This window comes from Hyperolius riggenbachi, chromosome 9 (genome assembly GCF_040937935.1).
Source record: "Hyperolius riggenbachi isolate aHypRig1 chromosome 9, aHypRig1.pri, whole genome shotgun sequence".
In the NCBI taxonomy this organism is placed as follows: Eukaryota; Metazoa; Chordata; class Amphibia; order Anura; family Hyperoliidae; genus Hyperolius; species Hyperolius riggenbachi.
In genome coordinates this window covers 37,738,120-37,763,280 of record NC_090654.1, presented here as the reverse complement: position 1 = coordinate 37,763,280, position 25,161 = coordinate 37,738,120, and the positions used below count along the sequence as shown (strand labels likewise).

General features: G+C 46.2%; 1 protein-coding gene and 1 long non-coding RNA gene across 3 annotated transcripts in view; one reads left to right on the top strand and one right to left on the bottom strand.

Annotated features, from left to right (window-relative positions):
* The window catches only part of LOC137532242 (uncharacterized), a 39,069-nt gene that overhangs the window by 12,794 nt on the left and 1,114 nt on the right, over positions 1–25,161 (top strand). The window lies entirely within an intron of this gene.
* The window catches only part of TRIM46 (tripartite motif containing 46), a 38,329-nt gene continuing 25,905 nt past the window's right edge, over positions 12,738–25,161 (bottom strand). For both annotated transcript variants that reach the window (XM_068252530.1, XM_068252531.1), the window contains exons 8-10: positions 19,837–20,136; positions 19,139–19,436; positions 12,738–18,054 (exon numbers count right to left, since the gene is read on the bottom strand). In XM_068252530.1, the coding sequence (XP_068108631.1) occupies positions 17,676–18,054; positions 19,139–19,436; positions 19,837–20,136 (977 nt within the window). In that variant the 3' untranslated portion in view covers positions 12,738–17,675. The remainder of the gene's footprint in view (positions 18,055–19,138; positions 19,437–19,836; positions 20,137–25,161) is intronic.

Genomic DNA, 25,161 nt, shown 5'->3' with positions numbered 1-25,161 from the left:
CTGGGTGCTTAAAGAGAACCAGAGACGAAGCACCCGCATGTATTTTACCTTATAAATCAGTGGGAACATGACAGTAAACACCTTATCTGCTCTTTGTTTCATTGTTCTCTGTTTAATCTGACTGCTATCACCTCTGATAAGAAACCCCGACTGAGCATTCAGTCTGGCTTTGCTACGGAATGATTATAGCTGAGTCTGTCTTCTCTGGTGTCTTTTCAAGCCCAAGCCTGCCCCCTTGTGCCTCTGCTATAATGACTCAGCAATAATCATTCCCGGCAAAGCTAGACTGAATGCTCAGTCGGGGGATTCTTATCACAGCTGATAACAGACACTTTTTAGCAGTGAGGATGAAACAGAGAGCAGGGTAGGTGTTTTCTCTAATGTTCCCACTGATATATATGGTAAAATACATGAGGGTGCTTCGTCTCTGGTTCACTTTAACCACCGTAAGACCACTCCATGCCAATGGGCATGAACGCGACGGCAGCCCCAGGACCGCTCAATTGGCATGAAGTCTTGGGGCGGGGTTTTGCAGGAGATCACGCGCTTCTCCGCTCCATCATCAGTCTCCCAGCGGTGATCGCCCCTAGGAGACTGTTAGACGTTTCGCCATATATTTTAATTGTACAGTGCTGCGATCTATGGCAGCGCTGTACTGGAGACAGCCGTGTGACACGGCTGCCCCCCTGGGAGGCTCAGGAGCGATCGGCTGTCATAGGCTGATGCCTATGACAGCCGATCGCTGTGATTGGCTGGCGGGAGGAGGGAGGGAAAAAATAATTTTAAAGAAGGGCAAATTTATTATTGCTTATCTCATCAGTTTATTTTCACCACAGGTTCACTTTGAAGCACACCTGAATTAGACCAAAAAAGTAGATTATTACTTACCTGGGGCTTCTTCCTGCCCCTCGTAGTCTCTCAGGTCCTCTGGGTCCCCTCCGTTTTGCTGCTGCCCACAACCAAAAGATCTGTGACTAGAACTCCAGTCCCGGGCTGCTGCACATGTGCGGTCCTATCCATGTGCCTCCTCAGATGAACTCCCATCGCTCTGCTTTGCACACATTATTCTGCTTTCCGCAGACGTTCACAGTGGTGCATTGCAGTGCGGTGTAACAGGCGCTTTTGTAATGTGGCTTACCACACTCCAATGCACCACCTATGCGACATTCACAGTGCGGCGCAAGTGTTGCGGTATAATGGGTTTCGTTAGCGTTAATTTGGCACATTAATAGTAAAATTGAGGCATACTTATTATTGACGGTATGCTTCACTGCACTAACCTCCCCCCTACCTACACCTAACACTAACCGCCCCCCTACCTACACCTAACACTAACCTCCGTCCTACCTACACCTAACACTAACCTCCCCCCTACCTACACCTAACACTAACCTCCCCCCTACCTACACCTAACACTAACCTCCCCCCTACCTACACCTAACACTAACCTCCGTCCTACCTACACCTAACACTAACCTCCCCCCTACCTACACCTAACACTAACCTCCGTCCTACCTACACCTAACACTAACCTCCCCCCTACCTACACCTAACACTAACCTCCCCCCTACCTACACCTAACACTAACCTCCATCCTACCTACACCTAACACTAACCTCCCCCCTACCTACACCTAACACTAACCTCCCCCCTACCTACGCCTAACACTAACCTCCCCCCTACCTACGCCTAACACTAACCTCCCCCCTACCTACGCCTAACACTAACCTCCCCCCACCTACACCTAACACTAACCTCCCCCCACCTACACCTAACACTAACCTCCCCCCTACCTACACCTAACACTAACCTCCCCCTACCTACACCTAACACTAACCTCTCCCCTACCTACACCTAACACTAACCTCCCCCTACCTACACCTAACACTAACCTCCCCCTACCTACACCTAACACTAACCTCCCCCTACCTACACCGAACACTAACCTCCCCCTACCTACACCTAACACTAACCTACCCCCTACCTACACCTAACACTAACCTACCCCCTACCTACACCTAACACTAACCTTCCCCTACCTACACCTAACACTAACCTTCCCCTACCTACACCTAACCCTATCCTCCCCCCTACCTACACCTAACACTAATATCCTCCAACCTATGCCTAAAACTAACCTCCTCCCAACCTACACCTAACACTAACCTCACACCTAACTGCAAATAACTCTAATGCCCCCCCCTCCCTATGCCTAACATTAACCTCGTCCCAAATACACCAAACACTAACCTCCCCAACCTACACCTAACACTAACCTCCTCCCTACCTACACCTAGCACTAACTTACCCCCAACCTATGCCTAACACTAACCTTCCTCCTACTTACGCCTAAAACTAGCATACCCCCTACCTATGCCTAACACTAACCTCCATCAACCTGTACGTCATGCTCCAAACCTGGACATCTTCAAACGCACTCTTAAAACACACCTTTTCAGACAAGCTTATAACATTCTATAGCCCTTTATTTACTTATTTGTCACAATGTAATCAGAGGCAAAGAATCACTGCCTCATCCATCCTCCACCCCCTTACCTAGTGTGTCCCCCACTACCCATTAGATTGTAAGCTCGCAAGGGCAGGGTCATCCTCCTAATGTTTACTGTCTTTGTAACAATATTTGTGCTGCTTGGAACTCTGCTGTATATTTGTTAGTTGTATCTATGTTCCCCTTGTCGTCTTATTGTGCTTTGTAAAGCGCTGCGGAATATGTTGGCGCTATATAAATAAAAAATAATAATAATAATAATAATCAACCTACGCCTAACGCTAACCTACCCCCTACCTACGCCTAACACTAACCTCCCCCCTACCTACACCTAACACTAACCTCCCCCAACCTTTGCCTAATACTTCCACCGAGAGTCACTGCCTCTAGCCTCATTCACTGCTGCTATGTTAAAACAGGAGGTAATGTGAAGCCCTTGCAGATCGGAGACCTCTGGTGGTGAATGGAGGTGTTTATAGCTGCTGCCGCTGCTGACACTTAGATAGATGGAGGAGGGGAGCGCAGAGGGGAGAGCCCGAGGTAAGGGAGGGGGGGGGGGGACTGTCCCCCCTACCCGCTGATGTGCAAAGCTCTCCCCTCATGCTGCGACCCCTCCTGCCCCCCCCCCCCAAATGGCCATGAGCGGGCCCCAGGGTGGGGGGGCCCGCTCAAATTCTTGCAAGGGGCCCGGGCACTTCTAGTTACGCCCCTGTTTGGCAATGCTAAATGTATTTGGTACTGCCAATAAAGCTTTGCAGAACAGAAGTCAGATTCCTCCGGATGCAGCCAACGGATGATGGATGGAGCACACTAGCTCCTGGGGTCAGGTTGCTGCTGGGATCTGAGGTCTGTTGGACAGTGCAAGGACGCTTACAGCAAACAGCCAGAGGGATGCTTTTCCCTGCATTGCTTTCTACTGTTGATATTGACACCCGCCTCCACACATTTTGTACAAATTATCCTCTCCCTGGTGCTTATATGGGTGCAGGAGATCGGTGAAGCTGGCGCCCCTACAATCAGCACAAATAAAAACCCCATCATATTTGGTTAGTGCTACGTTTGTTCCCATTTGTGCTGCAAAAATTAGGATTTGTGCTGCTTTCATTTGGGAAAAAAAATAAGAATTATTTTTTCCCAGACGATAACATCATCCAGCCCCCCTACATGCATAAAAATGGAATGGCTGGATATCGGGGTTGCAACGGTATGAAATTCCACGGTAAAATAACCGTCAAAAAAAAATACCACGGTATGACGGTATTACGGTATACGGTGTTAAACAATTATTTGGACCCGGGCCCCACCCCCTTACATTAAATAATGTGCCCCCACCTGACCAGTAATAGGTGGCTGCAGCATAGGTCGTCAGGGATAGGTGTAGCCAGTATTAGGCGGCTGCAGAATAGTTAACCAGGGATAGGTGTAGCCAGTGGTAGGTGGCCGCAGCACAGGAAGCCAGTGGTAGGTGGCTGCAGCACAGGTAGCCAGGAATAGGTGTAGCCAGTGGTAGGAAAGAAATGAACAGCGCTACTTAAAAACAGATGAATGCTTACCTGCAAAAAAGTGCAGACCCCACTCATGGGATACAAATACACAATGAGCACACATACAACCTGTCTACCACTTGGAGGATGTTAGTTTCCACTAACAAGCTTGCATGCAATTTGTTAGGTACTCGTCCCTCCCACTGTCGAAGAAGTCTTTCCTCCATGGGAGGGGACCTAACACTAACTACATCCTACCTAGGGGACCTAACACTAACTAAATCCTACCTATAGGGGACCTAACACTAACTAAATCCTACCTATAGGGGACCTAACACTAACTAAATCCTACCTATAGGGGACCTAACACTAACTAAATCCTACCTGCGCAATTCTTAATTTTACTGGTAGCGCGCCCAGGCTATGCATATGCATAGGTAGGATTTAGTTAGTGTTAGGTCCCCTATAGGTAGGATTTAGTTAGTGTTAGGTCCCCTAGGTAGGATTTAGTTAGTGTTAGGTCCCCTCCCATGGAGGAAAGACTTCTTCGACAGTGGGAGGGACGAGTACCTAACAAATTGCATTGCAAGCTGTTAGTGGAAACTAACATCCTCCAAGTGGTAGACAGGTTGTATGTGTGCTCATTGTGTATTTGTATCCCATGAGTGGGGTCTGCACTTTTTTGCAGGTAAGCATTCATCTGTTTTTAAGTAGCGCTGTTCATTTCTTTGCTATGTTTGATTTAATTCTGGTCAGCTGCTCCCACTTGTTAGTGTTTCTTTGGTGTATATGCAGAGCCTCTGTTTGGGTTCAAGGTGCGTTTGTAGTCTCTGGGGGGGCTCAGCGCATCTCTGAGCTGAGGCCATTCGGAGGCGGCCTGGTGATGCGCTGATCCCACTTTTTCTGCGCAATGCTTAATTTTACTGGTAGCGCGCCCAGGCTATGCATATGCATAGGTAGGATTTAGTTAGTGTTAGGTCCCCTCTAATGGAGGAAAGACTTCTTCGACAGTGGGAGGGACGAGTACCTAACAAATTGCATGCAAGCTTGTTAGTGGAAACTAACATCCTCCAAGTGGTAGACAGGTTGTATGTGTGCTCATTGTGTATTTGTATCCCATGAGTGGGGTCTGCACTTTTTTGCAGGTAAGCATTCATCTGTTTTTAACCACTTGCCGACCGCACGCTTATACCGTGCGTCGGCAAAGTGGCAGCTGCAGGACCAGCGACGCAGTACTGCGTCGCCAGCTGCAGGCTGATTAATCAGGAAGCAGCCGCTCGCGCGAGCGGCTGCTTCCTGTCAAATCACGGCGGGGGGCTCCGTGAATAGCCTGCGGGCCGCCGATGGCGGCTCGCAGGCTAAATGTAAACACAAGCGGAAATAATCCGCTTTGTTTACATTTGTACGGCGCTGCTGCGCAGCAGCGCCGTAAGGCAGATCGGCGATCCCCGGCCAATCAGCGGCCGGGGATCGCCGCCATGTGACAGGGGACGTCCTGTCACTGGCTGCACAGGACGGATAGCGTCCTGTGCAGCCTCGATCACCGGGGGGGGGGGGGGGAGCAGGTAGGAGAGGGAGGGGGGAATTTCGCCGCGGAGGGGGGCTTTGAGGTGCCCCCCCCCCGCCAGCCACACGCAGGCAGAAGAGATCAGACCCCCCCTGCACATCATCCCCATAGGGGGGAAAAAGGGGGGCAATCTGATCTCTCTGCCTGCACCCTGATCTGTGCTGGGGGCTGTAGAGCCCACCCAGCACAGATCACTAAAAACCACGCTGGTCCTTAAGGGGGGGTAAAGGGTGGGTCATCAAGTGGTTAAGTAGCGCTGTTCATTTCTTTGCTATGTTTGATTTAATTCTGGTCAGCTGCTCCCACTTGTTAGTGTTTCTTTGGTGTATATGCAGAGCCTCTGTTTGGGTTCAAAGTGCGTTTGTAGTCTCTGGGGGGGCTCAGCGCATCTCTGAGCTGAGGCCATTCGGAGGCGGCCTGGTGATGCGCTGATCCCACTTTTTCTGTAGCCAGTGGTAGGTGGCCGCAGCACAGGTAGCCAGGGATAGGTGTAGCCAGTGGTAGGTGGCTGCAGCATAGGTAGCCAGGGATAGGTGTAGCCAGTGGTAGGTGGCCGCAGCATAGGTAGCCAGGGATAGGCGTAGCCAGTGGTAGGTGGCCGCAGCACAGGTAGCCAGGGATAGGTGTAGCCAGTGGTAGGTGGCTGCAGCATAGTTAACCAGGGATAGGTGTAGCCAGTGGTAGGTGGCCGCAGCACAGGTAGCCAGGGATAGGTGTAGCCAGTGGTAGGTGGCCGCAGCACAGGTAGACAGGGATAGGTGTAGCCAGTGGTAGGTGGCTGCAGCATAGTTAACCAGGGATAGGTGTAGCCAGTGGTAGGTGGCCGCAGCACAGGTAGCCAGGGATAGGTGTAGCCAGTGGTAGGTGGCTGCAGCATAGGTAGCCAGGGATAGGTGTAGACAGTGGTATGTGGTCACAGCACAGGTAGCCAGGGATAGGTGTAGCCAGTGGTAGGTGGCCGCAGCACAGGTAGACAGGGATAGGTGTAGCCAGTAGTAGGTGGCGCAACATAGGTAGCCAGGGATAGGTGTAGCCAGTGGTAGGGGGCGCAGCACAGGTAGTCAGGGATAGCTGTAGCCTGTGGTAGGTGGCCGCAGCATAGGTAGCCAGGGATAGGTGTATCCAGTGGTAGGTGGCGGCAGCATAGGTAGCCAGTGGTAGGTGGCGGCAGCATAGGTAGCCAGGGATAGGTGTAGCCAGCGGTAGGTGGCAGCAGCATAGGTAGCCAGTGGTAGGTGGCCGCAGCATAGGTAGCCAGGGATAGGTGTAGCCAGTGGTAGGTGGCGCAGCATAGGTAGCCAGGGATAGGTGTAGCCAGTGGTAGGTGGCGCAGCATAGGTAGCCAGGGATAGGTGTAGCCAGCGGTAGGTGGTGGCAGCATAGGTAGCCAGTGGTAGGTGGCGCAGCATAGGTAGCCAGGGATAGGTGTAGCCAGTGGTAGGTGGTGCAGCCTAGGTAGCCAGGGATAGGTGTAGCTAGAATTAGGTGGCCGCAGCACAATGAGCTGGAGGGAGGGAGGGGGGACAAATACTCAGTCAAGTCCTCAGGCGTGTACTGGGCTTCATTCTACTTCCTGTTTTTGCTTGCATCATCTCCTTAAAATAGCACCCAGGGGGCGCTGTTTTAGGGAAATGTGATGCAAGAACAGGAAGAACAATGAAGCCCAGTACAGCGTGGAGGATGGACCTGGTTGCCGGTGTATTGACAGAATGGGCAGCCCCGCAGATTGGGCAGCCCTGCATGCGCAGTAGGAGCAGTAGGAGCCTGCGTCGCTTTAAAATGTGCAGCCACGTACAATGTCCTAAATATCTCCGCTTCCGCAGCACGTACACTCCTGAAATTTTCAGGGTAGGAAGGGGAGCCCCAGATCTAGCTCTGTGCCAAATTGCAGCCTCCGAGCTCCGCTGATTCCCGAGATAGGTTTGCTGTAATCAGTCTCGGGAATCAGCGGAGTTTGGGGGCTGCAATTCGGCACAGAGCTAGATCAGGGGCTCCCCTCCCTACCCTGAAAATTTCAGGAGTGTACATGGTGCGATATTTCAGGAAAATACCATCTAAATTCCCACTGAGCATGCGTGATACTCAGTGGGGGAGGCAGCTTCCGGGCTGCCCAATCTGATATTACACGGGTAAGTGAGTATTTATCCCCACTGCTGTTCGTGCGGCGCTGCTACGTCGCTCCGCCCCCTGGTAGCCCCGCCCCCTGAAAACTGGTTAAAACGAGATTGTGCATGGTATGATTACCGTGCACAATCAAACCGCGGTATATTGTCATACCGGTATACCGTGGCAACCCTAGCTGGATAGTGCTGTGTTTCTATTTTTTGTGCTGCTAAAATCATCATTCTATATGAGATATTCAAATTTTGATGAAGGTTAAAAGTTCACTCAATCCCCCTACAACATTGCAAAGACTGAGTGAACTTTTGACCTTCATATAAGAACTTGAATATCTCAAAAACTAGAAAACATAGAATGATGATTTTTGCAGATTATACAAGCTTAAATCCAGCACTATCCAACCATGCCAGTTTCATGCCCGTAGGCTGTGGTACAGGGGCTGGGTGATGTTGTTGTCTGGGGAAAAAATAATTTCTATTATATACTAGGATAGGGGACCCTTCTCTTGAATGCCCCTTTATGTTTGGCTCCGCCCACATAGTATGACCACGCCTATTTTCACTGTGTGGCTGGAGGTGTGGCAGGGGTGTGGCTTAGTGTCCCTTTTTCCTGACTCCAAAAGTTGGGAGGTATGCAAATGGCACGCCGCTTGGTATTTGCCCAATCAAAGTATTGTCCTGTCAATTCTGAGATACCAAGCTGCATGCAAACCAGAATGAATTGCAGTTCTTTGCCCATTCAGTTGCTTGCCATATAATGCCCAAGCCCACACTATGTTGCAGGAGAAACACAGCGAGAGAGCTCCTGAAAAACCTGGAAAATTGCAGAAAAACATGCAGGTACTTACAAATGGACAGCCATGATATTTTGCTCAGTCAGCTCCAGGGCTGGATTTACCATAAGGCATTGTAGGGGCGAGCCTGTAGGCGCGAGCCTAGAGGCGCTTTATGTGGCAGGGGCGGCTCCCCTACGTTCCTCAATGTCCTCTCAGCAGAGCCAGAGGGCAGTGTCACTCACCACAAGTCCGGCATCCTCAGGCACATAGTTTGGGGCAGAGATCGGAGGCTAATCAGTGCCTCCTGTGAAAGTGAGAGGTGGGTGGTGGGGGTATTTCACCCTCCTCCCTCTGCCCCTGCATGGCACCAGCTACAGAAAAGATCAGCGGTGCACTCTGGCCACACACACTGCCATTTGCCACCTACTTCTCATCTTGGTGGGGGGTGGGGTTGAGGCAATGTAAGATGGTCACTTGGTTGTGTGTAGTCCCTCCCCCGATTGTGTGTAGCCTGTTCCGTAGGGTTACTAGAGGCATGATGTATATCATTATTACAATTTTTTTTATTATTAAAGTAGTGGGGGGGCCTTGTCCATGATCTGGCTGGGCAGGCCTACTCGTTGCTTTACACCACTGCTAGATTAATGCACATTTATCTCATTATGTGATATAAGAAAACAAGGGCTGGGGTTGGTGGTGTGGCCTGTGTTGAGGGGTGGAGCTTAGGGCTCGAGAATCTCTGTGCTCTGGTCAGACCCATTGCAGTCTGAATTCGGAATTCTAATGAAGTTTAATTACTCCATCTGTGACTGCGGATGGGGAGGGGGTGGGGATTTAACTTACCCAGAAGTTTGTGGATACTATACATCTCATTGCTGTCATACACGACCTATGGGACTCGTTAACACCATTCACTATCGCACTTCACCCTTCCTTCTTCCGCCGGTAGTGAATGGTAGAACACGCCCCATATGTCGAGTATGACAGCAATGACACGCATAGGATCCACAAACTTCTGGGTAAGTTAACCCCCCATCCCGCGGTCACACGTGGAGTAATTAAACTTCATTAGAATTCTGAATTTGAGTAGTTCACTAGTACTCGGAAGCCCATCCCTGCTCACAGATCCTCTTTCGATCCAGTCGTTTTAATTTTCCGTCTTTTCAGTGGGAATCTCCTGCCACCTGGTGGACAGTTTAGGAAGTTTATCTTCAACTTTTAGCTAGAATCGAATAATGTAGAAATCCAAGCAAAGTGAGGGCTGGAACCCACTAGAGCGCTTTTCTGAGCATTTAGGGAGCGCTTTAAATCGCTATCGATTTCCCCAAACGCTCTGCCAATGTAAATAAATGTAACAAATTCTACAAGTAGCGATTGCAATTAGCAAAATCACAAGCAGGACATGCAGCATTGTGGGAGCATTTGCACTTCAATGTAAAGAATTGAAGCGCTGGCAAATCACTCATGATACACATAGTGATTTGTGTGCGATTTTAAATTTCTACAAACTGTAAAAAAAATTATAATAAACTGAAAGGACCAATCAAAATTAAAATCGCTAATCACAAATCTCTATCGCAATTGCTGGCAAAAAGCTTACACTTTTTCAAAATCGCTACCAAAATTGCTGGAAAATGCTCATGGAATTGTTTACAAAATGCTAATTAACCTCCTTGGAATTATGATGATTTGCAGATTTAGGGTCTAAAAGCCGTGCAATTTTTTCCACAAGTGTTTAGACCCTATAAACAAGAAAAAAAAAAAAAAACATACCACAGAGAGATCTGCAGCAGCTCCTGCATATAACTCACTCAGGCTCGGGATTACCGCTCTGAGCTGCGGATTTGTAGTGGGTTCCAGGCCTAAAACCCGTTCTCTAGAACTCAGCTAACCAGAAGTCTCAAGGAAACAGAAAAAAAAATTCGGGACTTGCAGGATGCATAAATCTACTTTTACACTTCCTTAAAGTGAATGGGAACCGCATTTTAAAAAATATGAAGCAAATACTGACCTAAGGAGAGGGAAGGCTCTGGGTTGTATAGAGCCTTCAGTCTCCTCTCTCGGGGGTCTCTATCCTGTGCTGGCTCCCCCCCCCCATTTCAATCCCCCGCCGAGGGCATTTGGAAGTCTTTGGGAGCCATGTTCTCCCAAAGACGTGCGGCTCCATACTGCACAGGTGTGAGCGTTCAAGAGAGCGTGTTTGCGCAGGCGCAGTACAGGGCCGCCCTTCTTCAGGAGCACTCGGGCTCCCTGAAAACTTCTGAATCCTCCTTCGGCCGGTTAAAGCAGTATTTGACTAATTTAGTCAAATACTGGTACCGGGCGAGCCAGCACTGGATCGAGGGGACCAGGAGAGGAGCCGGAAGGCTCTATAGGACCCAGAGCCTTCCCTCTCCTTGGGTAAGTATCGGTCTCATTTTTTTAAATGCGGTTCCCATTCACTTTAAACAGTAATACACCTCTGTTACAATAAGCCTGTCATTTGTCTTAAAGAGACACTGAAGCGAAAAAAATATATATGATATAATGAATTGGTTGTGTACTATGAATAATTACTAAAAGATTAGCAGCAAAGAAAATATTCTCATATTTTTATTTTCAGGTATATAGTGTTTTTTCTTACATTGCATTATTCTATAATATGTGCAGATTACACAGCACTCAGCATTCAAAATGAGTCTTTCAGAGCAGTCTGTGAAGTAATAAACTCTCCTCTAGCAGAGGAAAAGTAAACAGTTCAATTACAGTTGAGATAATAAAAGTCAGATAACAGCCCTCTCCATGACTAAGTTAGTCGGAGAGCTTAATAGCTTTTTTGCATAGAGATAACAACTGGAGTTTCTCAACTCTTCCTGTACTGGAAACAATTACACTGATGTATCTGATCTTAATGTTTTTTTTCTTAGCTGTACTACACATACAAATCATAATATCATCATTTTTTTTTTCGCTTCAGTGTCTCTTTAAATTACTTTGTTTTTTATGACTGTATATGAACAGTAATACAAAGTTAATGGCAGGGCCGGATTTACAACTCAGAGGCCTGTAGGCACAGGCATTCTGGCACCCTAAACTCTGCCCCTGACATCCCCAAGGAAAAATATGCTGAACTCCTAATTCCTGCCTTATTTCAGTAACCGACCTTAGAATCTCACACTCTAATCACTGTTTCATATCACCCTTAGTGACACGAGACAAGGTATAGGGTGCAAGCTCCTGAGGTAAGTGATCTGAGGAGGATGGGCCACCTGTCCCACATAAGGTGCCTGTAGGCACATGCTTACAGTGTCTTATGGAAAATCCGGCCCTGGTTTATGGTAAGCATACAGCATATAGTACCGTTTTTTAGCTAGAACAGTTTTTAACATTGACTTTCAAGCAACCAGAAGCTACACTTATCCGGCATCAGCCAATCCCCATTGGTGCCGGATAATGGGGGATTTACTGTACTACTTATGACCACCAGTTGCCTCGTTGTAAAATGTGGGTGAAGAGTCCCCGCCCCCATATTACCTCTAATTACAGCAATAAAGGGAATGAACGATATTTGTCTCTTATAGGAACAGTTTCTTTTTACATTGTTGGGTTATTGGGAGTTTTATACTTTGATGTCAATATACCCCTTGATGTACATATTACTCAATGTCTTTTGTGCATGCTTTTAATTTACATTGGTGCTCACGTGTTGCACTTCCTGACAGGAAGACGACAGATTGGCCAGGAGTACTGTGTGAAGAAGTATGGTGATGGCACTTCTTGGGCAGAGGCATAACTAGGAGCAGCACCTTCAACCACATGGGGGCCCAGAGCTGTGGGCGGAGGGATGGTACCCCCCTGACAGGTGACCCCTTAGGCCCTGCGGGCAGGTACGGCACTTCCAAAGGGCCAAACTGGGGGTTTGCCCCAGAGCAACGAGCGTTGCCAGAGCAATTCTGAACCGCACATGCATTAGTTTTGAACTGCACTTGCACCATGAAAGTTCTGAATCACTCAGCGCCCCTTGAAGGAACTTCCGTAAAAGTATTAGATGGAGGTACCCAGTCAAATACTTAAAGGGACCCTTTAAGGGAAAAAGATCGCCAAAGGAGTACTCATCTCGGGAGTGGGAAGCTACAGTCTTCGGCTGCAGTCTTCTTCACTGTGTTGTGCTTCTCTCATCTCCAGACTATACCAGTGTCTGTTATTGCCCTATGATTATCCTGCCCTTTATAGGATGCTGAAATCTGTCAAGCAATTTGTACAAGCAAGAGTCAGAAAAGAAGAGGCCCACTGCAGATCCACCATATTCCTCTTTATTATCAGTTGTCCATCTACTACACAGAGCTGTCACTGTCTGCAATGTACTACCTATGAAATATTGTGTTTAATCGGTGATTAATTGCAAAGAGCCCCTGAGGATCTCAGCCCCATGTGCCCTCGGGGGCGGTCACTGCCAGCCCAGCACTGTGATGCCTGAGTACCTCCCCCGCTGTTCAGAGGCTGGGAAACAAAGAGAGATATGACTGGTTGGCCCTGATTCATTAAGCTGCAGGAGCACCTATCACAAAAGCCAAAACAGTCTCAGCAAGCATTTTTGTCAAGTGCAACGATACCACTCCATTCAATTATAACAAGTCAAAATGGGAACCGTAGGTGTTAGAACCTGGCTAGCAATTAATCTGCTGCAATCAAGTGCAAGATGCTTAGAGAAGGGCACAGCTACTATTAAGGACCCCTCACAAAGCACCCTGAGTGAGGATGATAAAGGACCCGGTGGTCTGATGTCTCCATGCAGATGGTCTGTATGTGGGTGAATCCTTCAGTCTAATAAAGAGACATACCATCTACAAAACTGTGGAAGTTTAAGGCAAGTAAAAAAAATGCTGTGAACCAAGAATACTTTCACAAATAGTGTGGTTATTAGTTTACTATTGTCAATTAACAATGCAAGTTTGATGTACAGAAGAAAAATCAAATCAGTATTGGTGACCACCCTACCTCTAGGTAAACCTGCACACAGTTTTTTAAGGAACTCAGAAAGTAGGTTGTTCGAAACACAGATATTCTATGGATGTAAAACGCCTTAAATCCTGTTGTCTCTTCATTTAATCTCAGACACACTTGGTGATGTTGAGATCGGGGCTCTGCATGGGCCATACCATTATTTTCAGGACTTCTTGTTCTTCTTGACACTGAAGATAGTGCAATACAAAATAATACAACCTATTTTACCAAAGGAACATTGCAAAAATTAAGCACCTCATACCTCCAGCAGATCTTCCCTAGTTCATGCCTTCATCACATCATGGTTGGACTACTGCAAGGTTCTCTATACAGGCCTTCCAAATAAAGACCTGCACCCTCTGCAGTTATTTCAGAATGCCTTGCAAGGCTCTTAGGAAACCAACACCACCATTGCCATATAACACCGGTCCTTTGCTTACTCCACTGGCTACCCATTAAAAAGAGAGTTCTATTTAAGGATGGCTTACTGACATTCAAATCCTTGCACAATCTGGTCCTTGGATACCCAAAGGATTTGTTGCAACTGCATTACACCCCCCCCCCCCCACACACACACACACACACACACACAAAATCTTAGATCAAAAGGATCTAATAACTTGGTCAACTGCAAAGTCCATCTTAAAACCTTTGGAGCCAGAGCCTTCTGTCATGCTGCCCCTACACTTTGGAACTCCCTGACACTCCCATGCAGGACATCTCCATCCCTGAAAGCATTTAAGTCCAAACTGAAAAGCCACCTGTTTTGTCTGGCATTTACGAACACCTTATTAGGTCCTCTGTAACACTGTCCAGCTTGCAACCATGTATTGATCTGAGACATATTATCTATGCACTTTGAGTCCTATGGGAGAAAAGCACTTTACAAATGTTATTGTATTGTAACATTGGCTGTATGTTTGGGGTTGGTGTCCCATGCAGAACAAATTTGGCCCAATCAGATGCCTCCCTGGTGATTTTGCATGGTAGATAGATATCTGCTTGTATTTGTTAACATTAAGGACAGCATTCATCTTTAAGCCAAAACTCCTAAGTCCTTTGCATGAACTTGCAAAGAACCTTCACCATGCTTCATTGTTGTTTGCAGTAACTCAGTATAATACTGCCCTGCAGCCCTTTGGTGAACAAACTGCTTTCTGCTACAGCCAAATAGTTCACATTTTGACTCATCAGTCCAGAACACCTGATGCCAATTCTCTTCACCCCAGTGCTTTGGTTTTCATGCATAGTTGAGTCATTTGGCCTTGTATCCATGCCAAAGGTGATGCTTTTTTTGATGCTTTTTTTCATAAAGACCTCTTCTGGCCAGACTTCTCTAGATCCATTTTCTTGGGACCCACAGGATTCTACATTCAAAAGGAACCGGGCCTGAGTACATTGCTTTTACTATCATATCACAACAGCATGCACAACGTTACGGTCATCAAGACCTTCATCAAGCGCTCACAGGCTTCTTCCAGCTCTGAGCTGAGAACTCTGTTGGACATCTTCCGATCTCTAAGTGAAGTAAGCGTGATGTGATTTTTATATGCCTCAATAAGTTTTCTTGGCTGACCACTGGAATGTAGTGCTTCTTTGTGCTTCTTCAAAAGAGCTTGAAAGCCCAGTCTGCCTTGAGATCTTTGTCTGGGAGATACCTTGCTGATGTAGTAGGTGGTGTGTGACCTGTGGCATGAAACTGTGTTCCACAACCTCACCTTGGTAGCAGAAATTGGATGTTCCCCACCCAGTTTTCATCCTTCTACACAGATTTTTTGTTTCAGTTAATGACTGTGTTCCAACCTACATATGAAAATAATGATCATTAGCACCTGATTGGTATATTTGATTAATCAAACACCCTGACTATGCTTCTACAAAATCCCTGACACTATGCAAGTATACCTATAAAAACTGATGCTGTCTTGAAGGCAAAGGGTAGTCACACCAATTATTGATTTGATTTAAATTTTTCTACTGTTAGCACGCTTACTTCACAGCATTTTTTATACCTACCTAAGCCATTGCTCATTACCATAGTTCTGATAATGTAGCAAAATAGACTGTACTGCAGAATGGGCATCTGTTGGAACTGCTCATCCTTCATTGTTTAAATCCAACTCCTGGCAAGCTTTTTGTTTGCATTTTGGACAAACAGGAGAAAGATTACAAGTTTTTAAGGCTGTCGGGGACTCAGCTCACTTCCTGTTCTCAGTGACACCTGCAACTGAGATTGGGGCTGGGTAAATCGCTACTACATGGAAACTGACAGCTATAACAAACACTTCCGTGCACAATGAGGAAAGTTTAGAATCTTGCTCACTATGGGGCTGACTCACAAAGCTTGTCTGTTGAAGTACAGCATCTCATCTCACTTATTAACTCACAATTTATTTCTCCTTAAATGACTTTACTCATGATTTACCTCTCCTTAGCTAACTGAACTCATGATTTATCTCTCTTTAAAGTGTACCCGAGATGATAGAAGTGTAAGCATTTTATACTTATCTGGGGCTTCCTCCAGCCCCCTGTAAGCTGTGCGCTCCCTTGCTGCTCTCTTGCAGTCTTGCGCTTTACTGCGCATGCACGGTACAGGCCTTTAAGGACCCCCTGATGGATCTGCCGTGGCCAGGAGTTCTGCGCATGCACAGTTCACCAAGACTGTAACTCAGAATGCTCACAGCCATGGATGGTAGTGTGACCAAGGATGCACGTGGTTAAGTGTGCGCATGTTCAGTAATCAGCATCTACCGGAGCAACCTGGGAGGACAGCGAGGGGGCTGAAGGAAGCCCCAGGTAAGTGTAAATGCTTTAGCTCATTTAATTTGCGATCTATCTCGACTATCTGTTTAACTCATGAATTATCTATCCTTATTTATTTATCTCCTTACAGTTAAGGTGAAAAATAAGTAAGGTTTGTAAATCAGCCCCTATATCTCATTTGGAGGGTTTTCCCCTCACTTCCTGTCTCAGTGACTCCTATCACTCACAGCTGACTTCTGTGGGTCACTGGGACAGGAAGTAAAAAAGGAATATCTACAGTGTTGCTGTCAGTCACTGTAATGCTGGGTACACACTATAAGATTTTATGGTCGATTTACTGTCAGACCGATTATTTCCAACATGTCCGATTTGCTTTCCGATCGATTTCCTATTAAGGATAACGGAAATCGCTTTGAAAATGCTCGGTAATCGAACGGAAAGCAAATGTTAGAAATAATCGATCTGACAGTAAGTCGAGCATAAAATCTCATAGTGTGTACCCAGCAGAACTCTCATGGGTCATAGCTGACTCTTGAAGGTAACAGGAACAGGAAGTAAAAGGGACTCTCTGCATTGTCCAAAACCTAAAGTACCGTCTTGCCTGGAGTTGAGCTGGAATGACTGGAAAGCTTGGATGCCATAAAAGCAATTACTGGTCACATGTGGAAACTAGATAAGAATCATCAACGTGCTCCATCTTCAGATGAAATAATGGCAAAAGTCTGAGAAAAATCAGGAAGTGATGTCATGCGCATTCTCATATAATGCCAGACAGTGCCAATGTTAATGCATCAGGCCCAATCCTCTCTGCGTAACCCAGGAACATGCATACTGCTGAGCGGCAGCCAGAGGGCACAGGCAGGGCCCAGGGTGGTCTACATGCGTGTGTGTGTGTGTGTGTGTGTGTGTGTGTGTGTGTGTGTGTGCGTGTGTGTATATGCGCATGCGTGTGCTGTGTTCATTCCCAGTCTGTGTGTGCCGGTCACATCCGGATAGAAATGGGAAGACGTTCCCCTACAAAAGAGTTTTATCCCAACAAAAAAAGTGCATAAAAAGTGTTGGTTATCAGTGACAGGACATGTGACACAAGGACAGGAGCTCACACTGGGAGAGGGAAGGAAGTAACCCAGTTATTCGGGTTAAGGTAGGTAATGGTGGGTCCAGCCCAGATCGATGGAGACAGAAGGGTCAGTTAAACATGGACAAAGAGTCACAAGGATGAAGGTACAATCTCCAATGACGCAAAGTGTCTCTTAACATTCTCCATCGTCTTCATACTGAACTCGTCCTTCTCCACCTGCCTCAGTGTCGCTCCATTCGATAACAAGAGGCCGCAGAGTGCTCCCCCGAGACGTTGTCGTTGTATTCTGGGAGTCGCATCTTGCACTATGACTGATGGACACAAAGGGCTGGAGTACGCCCCCTTGTGGCAGAGGCCATTCAGTAACTCAGCCTCTAGGTGAGTTTAGCTAGTCACTCTGACTTGCTGAAGCCTCCTATTGTCACCTTACGCTCATTTTTGATGGAAACCAGTTCCTGCAGCTGGAGGGCGCCACCACCAATGAAGCAGAAGGCGGGACACACAGGGCCCGAACAGTCCACGCTGCCCTCCCACAGGCTGCGGTGGGAAACGGCATCAAAGAAACCCACTCGTCCCTTCTCATAATCGAGGCAGACGCCCAGACGTGGAGGAAGGGGGATGGTGCACCCCGTAGGGTCTCGAGAGGTGGGTGGGGAGCCATGTGGCTGGAGGATCTTTCCCATGCCGATGGTCAGGAAGCAGAAGGCTGGAGACAAGTCCATGGTGGCATCTTCTGCGCCAGAGTCATGTCCACTGTCTGGGTCATACCGGCTGCAGGAAGGAGAAAGATAGAGACAGCTCATCAGCACAAGAAGAAACTTTCATGGAAAATGTAAACGATTCGAGAACAATAGGGATAAAGAGATGCCCAGATGTGAATAAAACTTCAAAACAATAATAAAAACGAAAAAGATGAGGTGGCTTACCTCAAAGACAACAGACTCACAAGACAAAAATGAATGTAAACATAGGCAACGTGTTTTATGGGTCACAGCATGCTTCTTCAGACCAATAAGAGTACCAAACAAGGAACAGGCAGAAGCATTAGGCGCCTCTTAATGCGACCGCACCCAGTCCAGTTTGGACACCCGGAGTGGAGTCGGGTTTATTGTCTCCACCTGTTTCGAGTGGTGGTTGCCCCTATTGCAACCTACCTTTGTGAGTAGCCTCTTTTGTTTATTATTTCTACTCATTTATCACTAATATACTACACTATCTGAGCTCCTGTTGTTTCTGTATAATTTTTTCCTATAGGGTGTCAAGACACCCCACCTTTCATCGATTTAAGAACTTTAATGATTCCATAAATCACCCACAATAAGAACTTTAATAAAAACCAAGACCGAACTCTGCAGGATCATTTGTGGTCTCCAGCCTTGGAGATCCTTAGTAAATTAGGTCTATTGTTTTGTTCTTATAGGGATAGTTCGTCTGTTTGTGACCAGGATCAATCACAGGCCAGGATGGAGAGTTTGCAAGAATTTAGGATAAAAGTTAAAACTTCAGATCAATTTACACTGAAATGTAAATTCAGACCTTGGTGAAGGTTGGAGGGATAAAGCACAGAGAGGTTACTTCAACTCTGGTGGTAAGATATATGCACTTATGAGTTTCCAGGTTTGAACACTTGCCCCAGCCATTATCAAGCCGCACCTCCCCCCCCCTCCCATTTGAACATTTATTTATTTGATACTATGGAGAATACAAAAAGAGGAGCAGGATCACACTCCAAAGTGGTTGGATAGTGGACAGTTACATCCTAACACTGGATTAGATAATAGGTATAAAAAAGCAAAGTTTGTTGGTGAAACCCACATATGGCATGCTGATTATGGTGTTGATTTTATGCTCTCACCTTGGACTGACCACGTCTTGTGGCATCTGAAAAAGCTCTTGCAGTTTACTCTCTTGGCCGATGCCCACTTTCACCACGTAGGAGCTGGGGTCCACTGTGCACTCCCAATAGTAGCGGCCCTGTGTGATGGCGACATCGCCCAGCACCAGCTCCATGGACACGTGACAGCTACTCATCAAACGCTCTGCTGCAAAGAGCATGGGGACACCAGGGACACTACGCACCGCCCGGCGATCCTTACTGACTATGAGCCGGTCACGGGGAAATCCACAGCTGCTATCCAAGAAAAAGTTCAAAACTGCGGAGAAAGAAATAGAGAGTAAGGAAGAAAGAGGAAAACAGAAAGGGGGGGACTAAGAGAGAGATGATGAGGAGGACAGAGAGAGAGAGAGAGAGAGAGAGAGAGATGAGTGGGGATAGGGAAAGAGAATCTGAGGAACAGAGGAATGAAGAGAGAGGGAAAAGGAAGATAGAAGATGAGTAATGCAATATCGATTTGGTTGGACTTGATGGAAAAATGTCTTTTTTCAATCAAGCTAACTGTGTAACTATAAGATCAAATCATGGAATTGCTATAGACTGAGGATGAGGTAGAGAGGACAGAATGGTATCTTATTATCTCTGGGGATAGAGGCCATCACAGCCATCTAGCCCGAAGCTGGAAAGCAAGAAGTCACGTTACAGTAGAGGAAGTGTACCTGGTGCTGGAGGTGTATGCAAGTAGATGTCCTCACTGTACTCGCCATACCCAGCCTTGTTATAGCCTCGCACTCTCAGCACGTACACGCTATCAATGTCAGGGCCTTCTAAGATGGTACTCAGGCTCCATATCTCCTCCCGACGCTGCCATAGCTTGAGGGCTTTGTGTTTGGTGTCTGTTTTGCGGTACTCCACCGTGTAGTGCCAGGCAGGGGCTGAGTCCTGGGGGAGGCGCCAGCACAAGAAGATCTGATCATAGGCGTATGTGCGCTGGGTGTCAATTACCGGGGCATCTGGAGCTGCAAGAGGAAGGAAGGACAACACAAGTATAAGAGAAGCAGGGTGGGCAGGGGTGAGGTGGGTAGAGTGGGGAGATGGGGAGCAATCCATGCTGAGAGGGGGAAACAGAGATCTCGTTACTGCAGATCCTAGATCAGATAACGAGCAGGAAGACGCAGGCAGATAGGCAATCCAGGGAGCCTGGTGAGTCAAGAGGATGCCAGGGAGACTCAGGGGATGAGGAGAGGGTGAGTAAGGAAAGAGGATGACAGATGAGGATGCAGCTATAGACAGATATTAAGAATAGAGATGTAGGACAAAAGTGGTAATTCAAGGAGACTGAAAAAAAGATGGTAGAGGAGATGGGGGCCAAAGGATGTCATTAAAAGATGGACATTCGAGACTGAGTTGAAGGTGGGATGAGGAGATGGAGATCAGAGAATGGAGATGGAAGTAGATGAAGAGCAGGTGATGGAGATACAAAAAAGATTAAAGGGATAGAAGAGAAAGGATAGAGAAGAAAAGACAAAAGAAAAAGAGAGGGGATGTGTATAGAGAAAAGATGACGAGGTTGGAGAAGAAAGAATGTACAGTAGAAGGAGGAGACAGGATGAAAATAGAGAAGATATGATGGTGGTGAAGGAAAGAATAAAAAAGATGGAAAAGAGAGGATGAAGACATAGGAAGGATGATGGGGGTGGAGGACAGATGATGGAGGTGGTAGAGAGAGAAAGTTGATGGAGGAAAGAGGAAAAAGATGAGCATAGAGGAAAGAGGATAAAGGATGAGAATGGACGACAGAGGACGGAAACATCTACCTGAAGGTGAAAAATAGAGAATGGATAAGAGATTGAAAGGGGCTGACCTAAACAAAGCAGACAAAAAGCAAGTCAGCATGAAGGCCATGTTCATGACAGAGGATTGAGATGAATGGTACTGGAAAAAAGAGGAAGACAAAATTAAATGACAAAAAAGAGCAGGACATGGAGGTCTTAGGAAACAGACTATCAAAGAAAAAAAATATGGGCAAGGAAAGGAGATGGTGGAGAGAAAATAAGAAAGGAGTGCAGAAATATAAGCAAGACTAAAATACGGAGGCCGCAAACAGAAGATAAAGGAAACAGAGGACAAATGGAGATGGAGAGAAAGGATTGGAAAATGGTGTGTGAATGGAAAAGACAGGCTAGAGATTAGAGAAAATGCCAATAGTATAGGAGTGATGGAGGAGTCGGAATAGAGAATGGAGAGGGTAAGATGATGAATGATAGATGAGAATAGAGGACAAAGGAAGTAGATGGAACATGAAGAAAACTAAATAAAGCAGATAGAGGGGGAAGGGATATGAAAAGTACGATGGAAGGGTATGGAACATAGAGAATGGAGATAGATAGTGTACGAACATGGAAGGCAGAAAGGGGGCAATGAAATTCAAAGAATTTGGGGGTGAAAGAAAGTGGAGGGATATTTGTGGTGGAGTTTGAGGACAAATGATGGAGAGATGATGGAGGTTGAAGAGACAGAATATGAGTAGAAAGATGATGGAGATGAAGTACGTATGACAGAAGATAATGGAAGAAAACAAATGACCAGAGAATGGTGATAGAATATGAGAAATGAAAAAAGGTTGGAATTATCCTAAACACAGAAGAAGATAAAAGTAAGTCAGATTGGAAGCCATTTTAGAAATTAGGGTAGAGTTTCCCATTAGCAGTGGGCGGAACAGGGAGGGGAAGGGTAAAAAGGGTGGTTGTAGACTCCGAAAAGGAGACCGGGTTTAGTAACTTGCCTCTTCTCTCTCCTGGACTGCAGGTCACATTGACAAGCCTACAAACAGAGAGAGGGACATGTAGATCTGAAATGGGCTATAGGTGGACTAGCTGGACCCCCACGGGAGGCAGTGGGAACACCCAGACGGTACTAACAGCTCCTTACAGCCCATTAGCATATGTGGCTGCATTACTGCAATAAACATTGGAGTGTGTGAACTCGAGGATCTCTCCACCATAAAGTCGGTTTCAGTTGCCAGAAGTTTTGGATCTCTGTACCAGAATTCCCAGCTCCACCCACTCACCACACCCACCTCAAAGGTCTCCCATTCTCCCTCTTGGATTTACAATTCATTTTCATGTGGCAGAAGGAAGAGAGAAGCCAGAAACACACCGGCCTCCACCAATAGTTAAATTAGCACTGGTGGGTGAAATGACCCATTAGTATATTATAGTGTATAACAATATGTAAGACACGGCATGCAATATGAGTATTCAAACCTACGGATGTCCAATTATGGTAGTCTTTCTTTACTGTAAATCCACAACATGTTTACTTCATTTCTATTTTAACATTACAGTTGCTCAAATGTTGCAGTGTTAAGGAACGAGGGTCAGCTATACTATCCCAGGAAAAGACAAACACAAATATAAGTAGCTAAATACTTGTTCTACTTGCATAACATACAGTATGTATTGTACTTTCCACATTTTGATTTCAGTGAATTTACTATAATAAATAAAGTGAAAACTGTTCCAGGCATTTTCCATCTTTACTACCTCTGACTGAAGCCAATCCTGATGTAATTTCCTCCCTTACACCTCTGCCTGAAATGGTGTATACAGAACTGCACTGTCATATCTAGTTTGCTTTGTAAACACATGTGAGCAGACCAAAGATTGGATTTCAGCAGCTTCTGCAGAGAGGTGAGGTGATTTATCTTCTATTTCCTTTCTAAGCCTCTGTCACACCAAACTGTCCTCAGCCAATCAGCGAGGAGCAGGAATGTGGTGGTGGGGGAGGGGGGGGAGATAATAAGCTCTCCTTGGCAATGTACAAGAAAAGAGCCAGGCTGACTGAGATAAGATTCATTACAGCAGACACATTTATGATTATATTAGAATGCTCGCAATGGAGGGTCAGGTTACAGGCTGCATAATAGACGCAGAGCAGTGAGTAATAGGAATTTTATTTTATGGCTGACAATCCTGCTGTAAATGGTGTGATGATCGGGTGCTAGACTTGTGAGGCTCTGATTTGCTGATTGTCATCACATGTCGCTTTTGCTTTCCATGTACAATAAAGAAGGAAGCAATTACAGAAACAGCAAATCAAATCTTTAGAAATCTGTCATCAAGACTAAAATAAGCAATCGTTTTTCTCCATTGATCTGTATTATGCAGGTCACTTTTGGGTGTATTCACTAAACTGCAGTAAGCAGAATAGGGATGGTTAATTAGATGCACATCATTTCGAGCTGATGCAGTATTATGCTAATTTTGTATGCAAATTTATGCAGCTTGATAATGGACCAATCGAATTTTACCTCAGCAGGATTTGACTGGTTCATGTTCAAGCTGCATTAAAAATTTGCATAAGACTGCATCACCTCAAAATGATTTGCATCTCATTGACCATTCCTTTAGTGGAATACAATACATTACATGCAATGCATTAAGCTCTGCTCATCATGCGTAAGGCCCCATTCACACTAGCGCTTTTGCTAGCATTTTGCTATGGCGATTTTTGGCTATTAACACAAAAAAAAACCCATTCACACTTGCCGATTTTTTCCGCGATCGTATTTAGCGCTTCTATAGCACTAAACGCAATCGTGAGGAAATCGCCTGAAAATGGTGCAGGATACAAATTTGCATTTGGCGATTTACGTAAATCGCCCCAAGTGAGAACGGGCCCATAGGGTATTATGGCAATAGCACTTTAAAAAGCGCTAGCGCTTGATCGCTTTGCCAAAATCGCTGGCAAAACGCTCAGATGTGAACGGGGCCTTAAGGTGGCCATACACTTATAGATTTGCAGCAGATTAGACCATCAGATAGATTTCTGTCAGATGTCTATCAGGTCGAATCTGACAGGGATGTATCTGATGTGTGCCACACAGCAGGAATCGAATTTCAATAGATTTCAGAATGAAATCTATTGCAATTTCATCAAAATGCAGTGTTGCACCATTCGATCCAATGCAACCCTATGGGCCATCGATCGGCTGCCAGTAGCCGATCGACCCAGATTTTCCATCTGGACCGATCGAGCAAATTGATCGAAATCGGCCGGAAATCGATTGATCTGCCGATCGATCATGCTTGCTGCTGCATCGATTTCTAGCCGATTCAATCAAAACGGTCGAATCGGCCGTCGATAGATGGCTAAAATCGACCAGTGTATGGGCCCCTTTAGACTTTGTGCACGATATTTTGCTTACTGCAGTTTCATGAATCTACTCCTCCGATGTGTGGTTATGTGAAGGATGCTAACCGTTAAACATAAAGGATTGAAGAAATAGAAGGTATCACAGAGAACAACATTTCCACATTTAAGGACCACTGTTGAGAATTTAATGGCATTTTAATACAATTCTGTTTGAGAATATTTTTTCATTAGTAATATTGATTTATTTAAAATACCATAATTTCTGATGCATACAACACTACAGTAGATATGAATCATAGGCATAAAGGAACAGTCCATAAGAAGGAATAGGGGTGAACAGCCGCAGCAGGAGGAATATAATTGTTTGAGTCTATTAACAGATATTTCAGTGCTGTGGTAAGTGACCAGTGCATACCTCCCAAATGTCTCGATTTGGCTGGGTCTATCCCAGGTTGGGAGGTATTGTCCCGTAGCACCCCTCCCAAATGGACAGCGTGGAATCCTCCCACCCAAGCCCCTTTTTTCTGTTTACCATCTCCAGTGCTCTGGATACCATATCCATTTCCCACATTCTGAACACTTTTTTGCCCATGTTACCAAACATTCATACCCCATTTGGTTCACTTCCCTTACTTTGGGATTTAATTTCCTGGTTTTCCTTTTCATACTCTAGACAGGAGTACTAGGTACCTACTTTCGGCTTCCCACACCTTCAACATTTCCATCATACCTGTACCATTTCCCACACTCTGAACAACTCCTCACTCAGCGCAAGACACCCTCTCCTTACACCTTTACGTGCCCATTTTTCCTATTTTGGGCAATATTTCCTGGCTTCCCTTTTTCCCCACACTCTGAACTTTCACATGCCAGGTTTTGGACCTTAA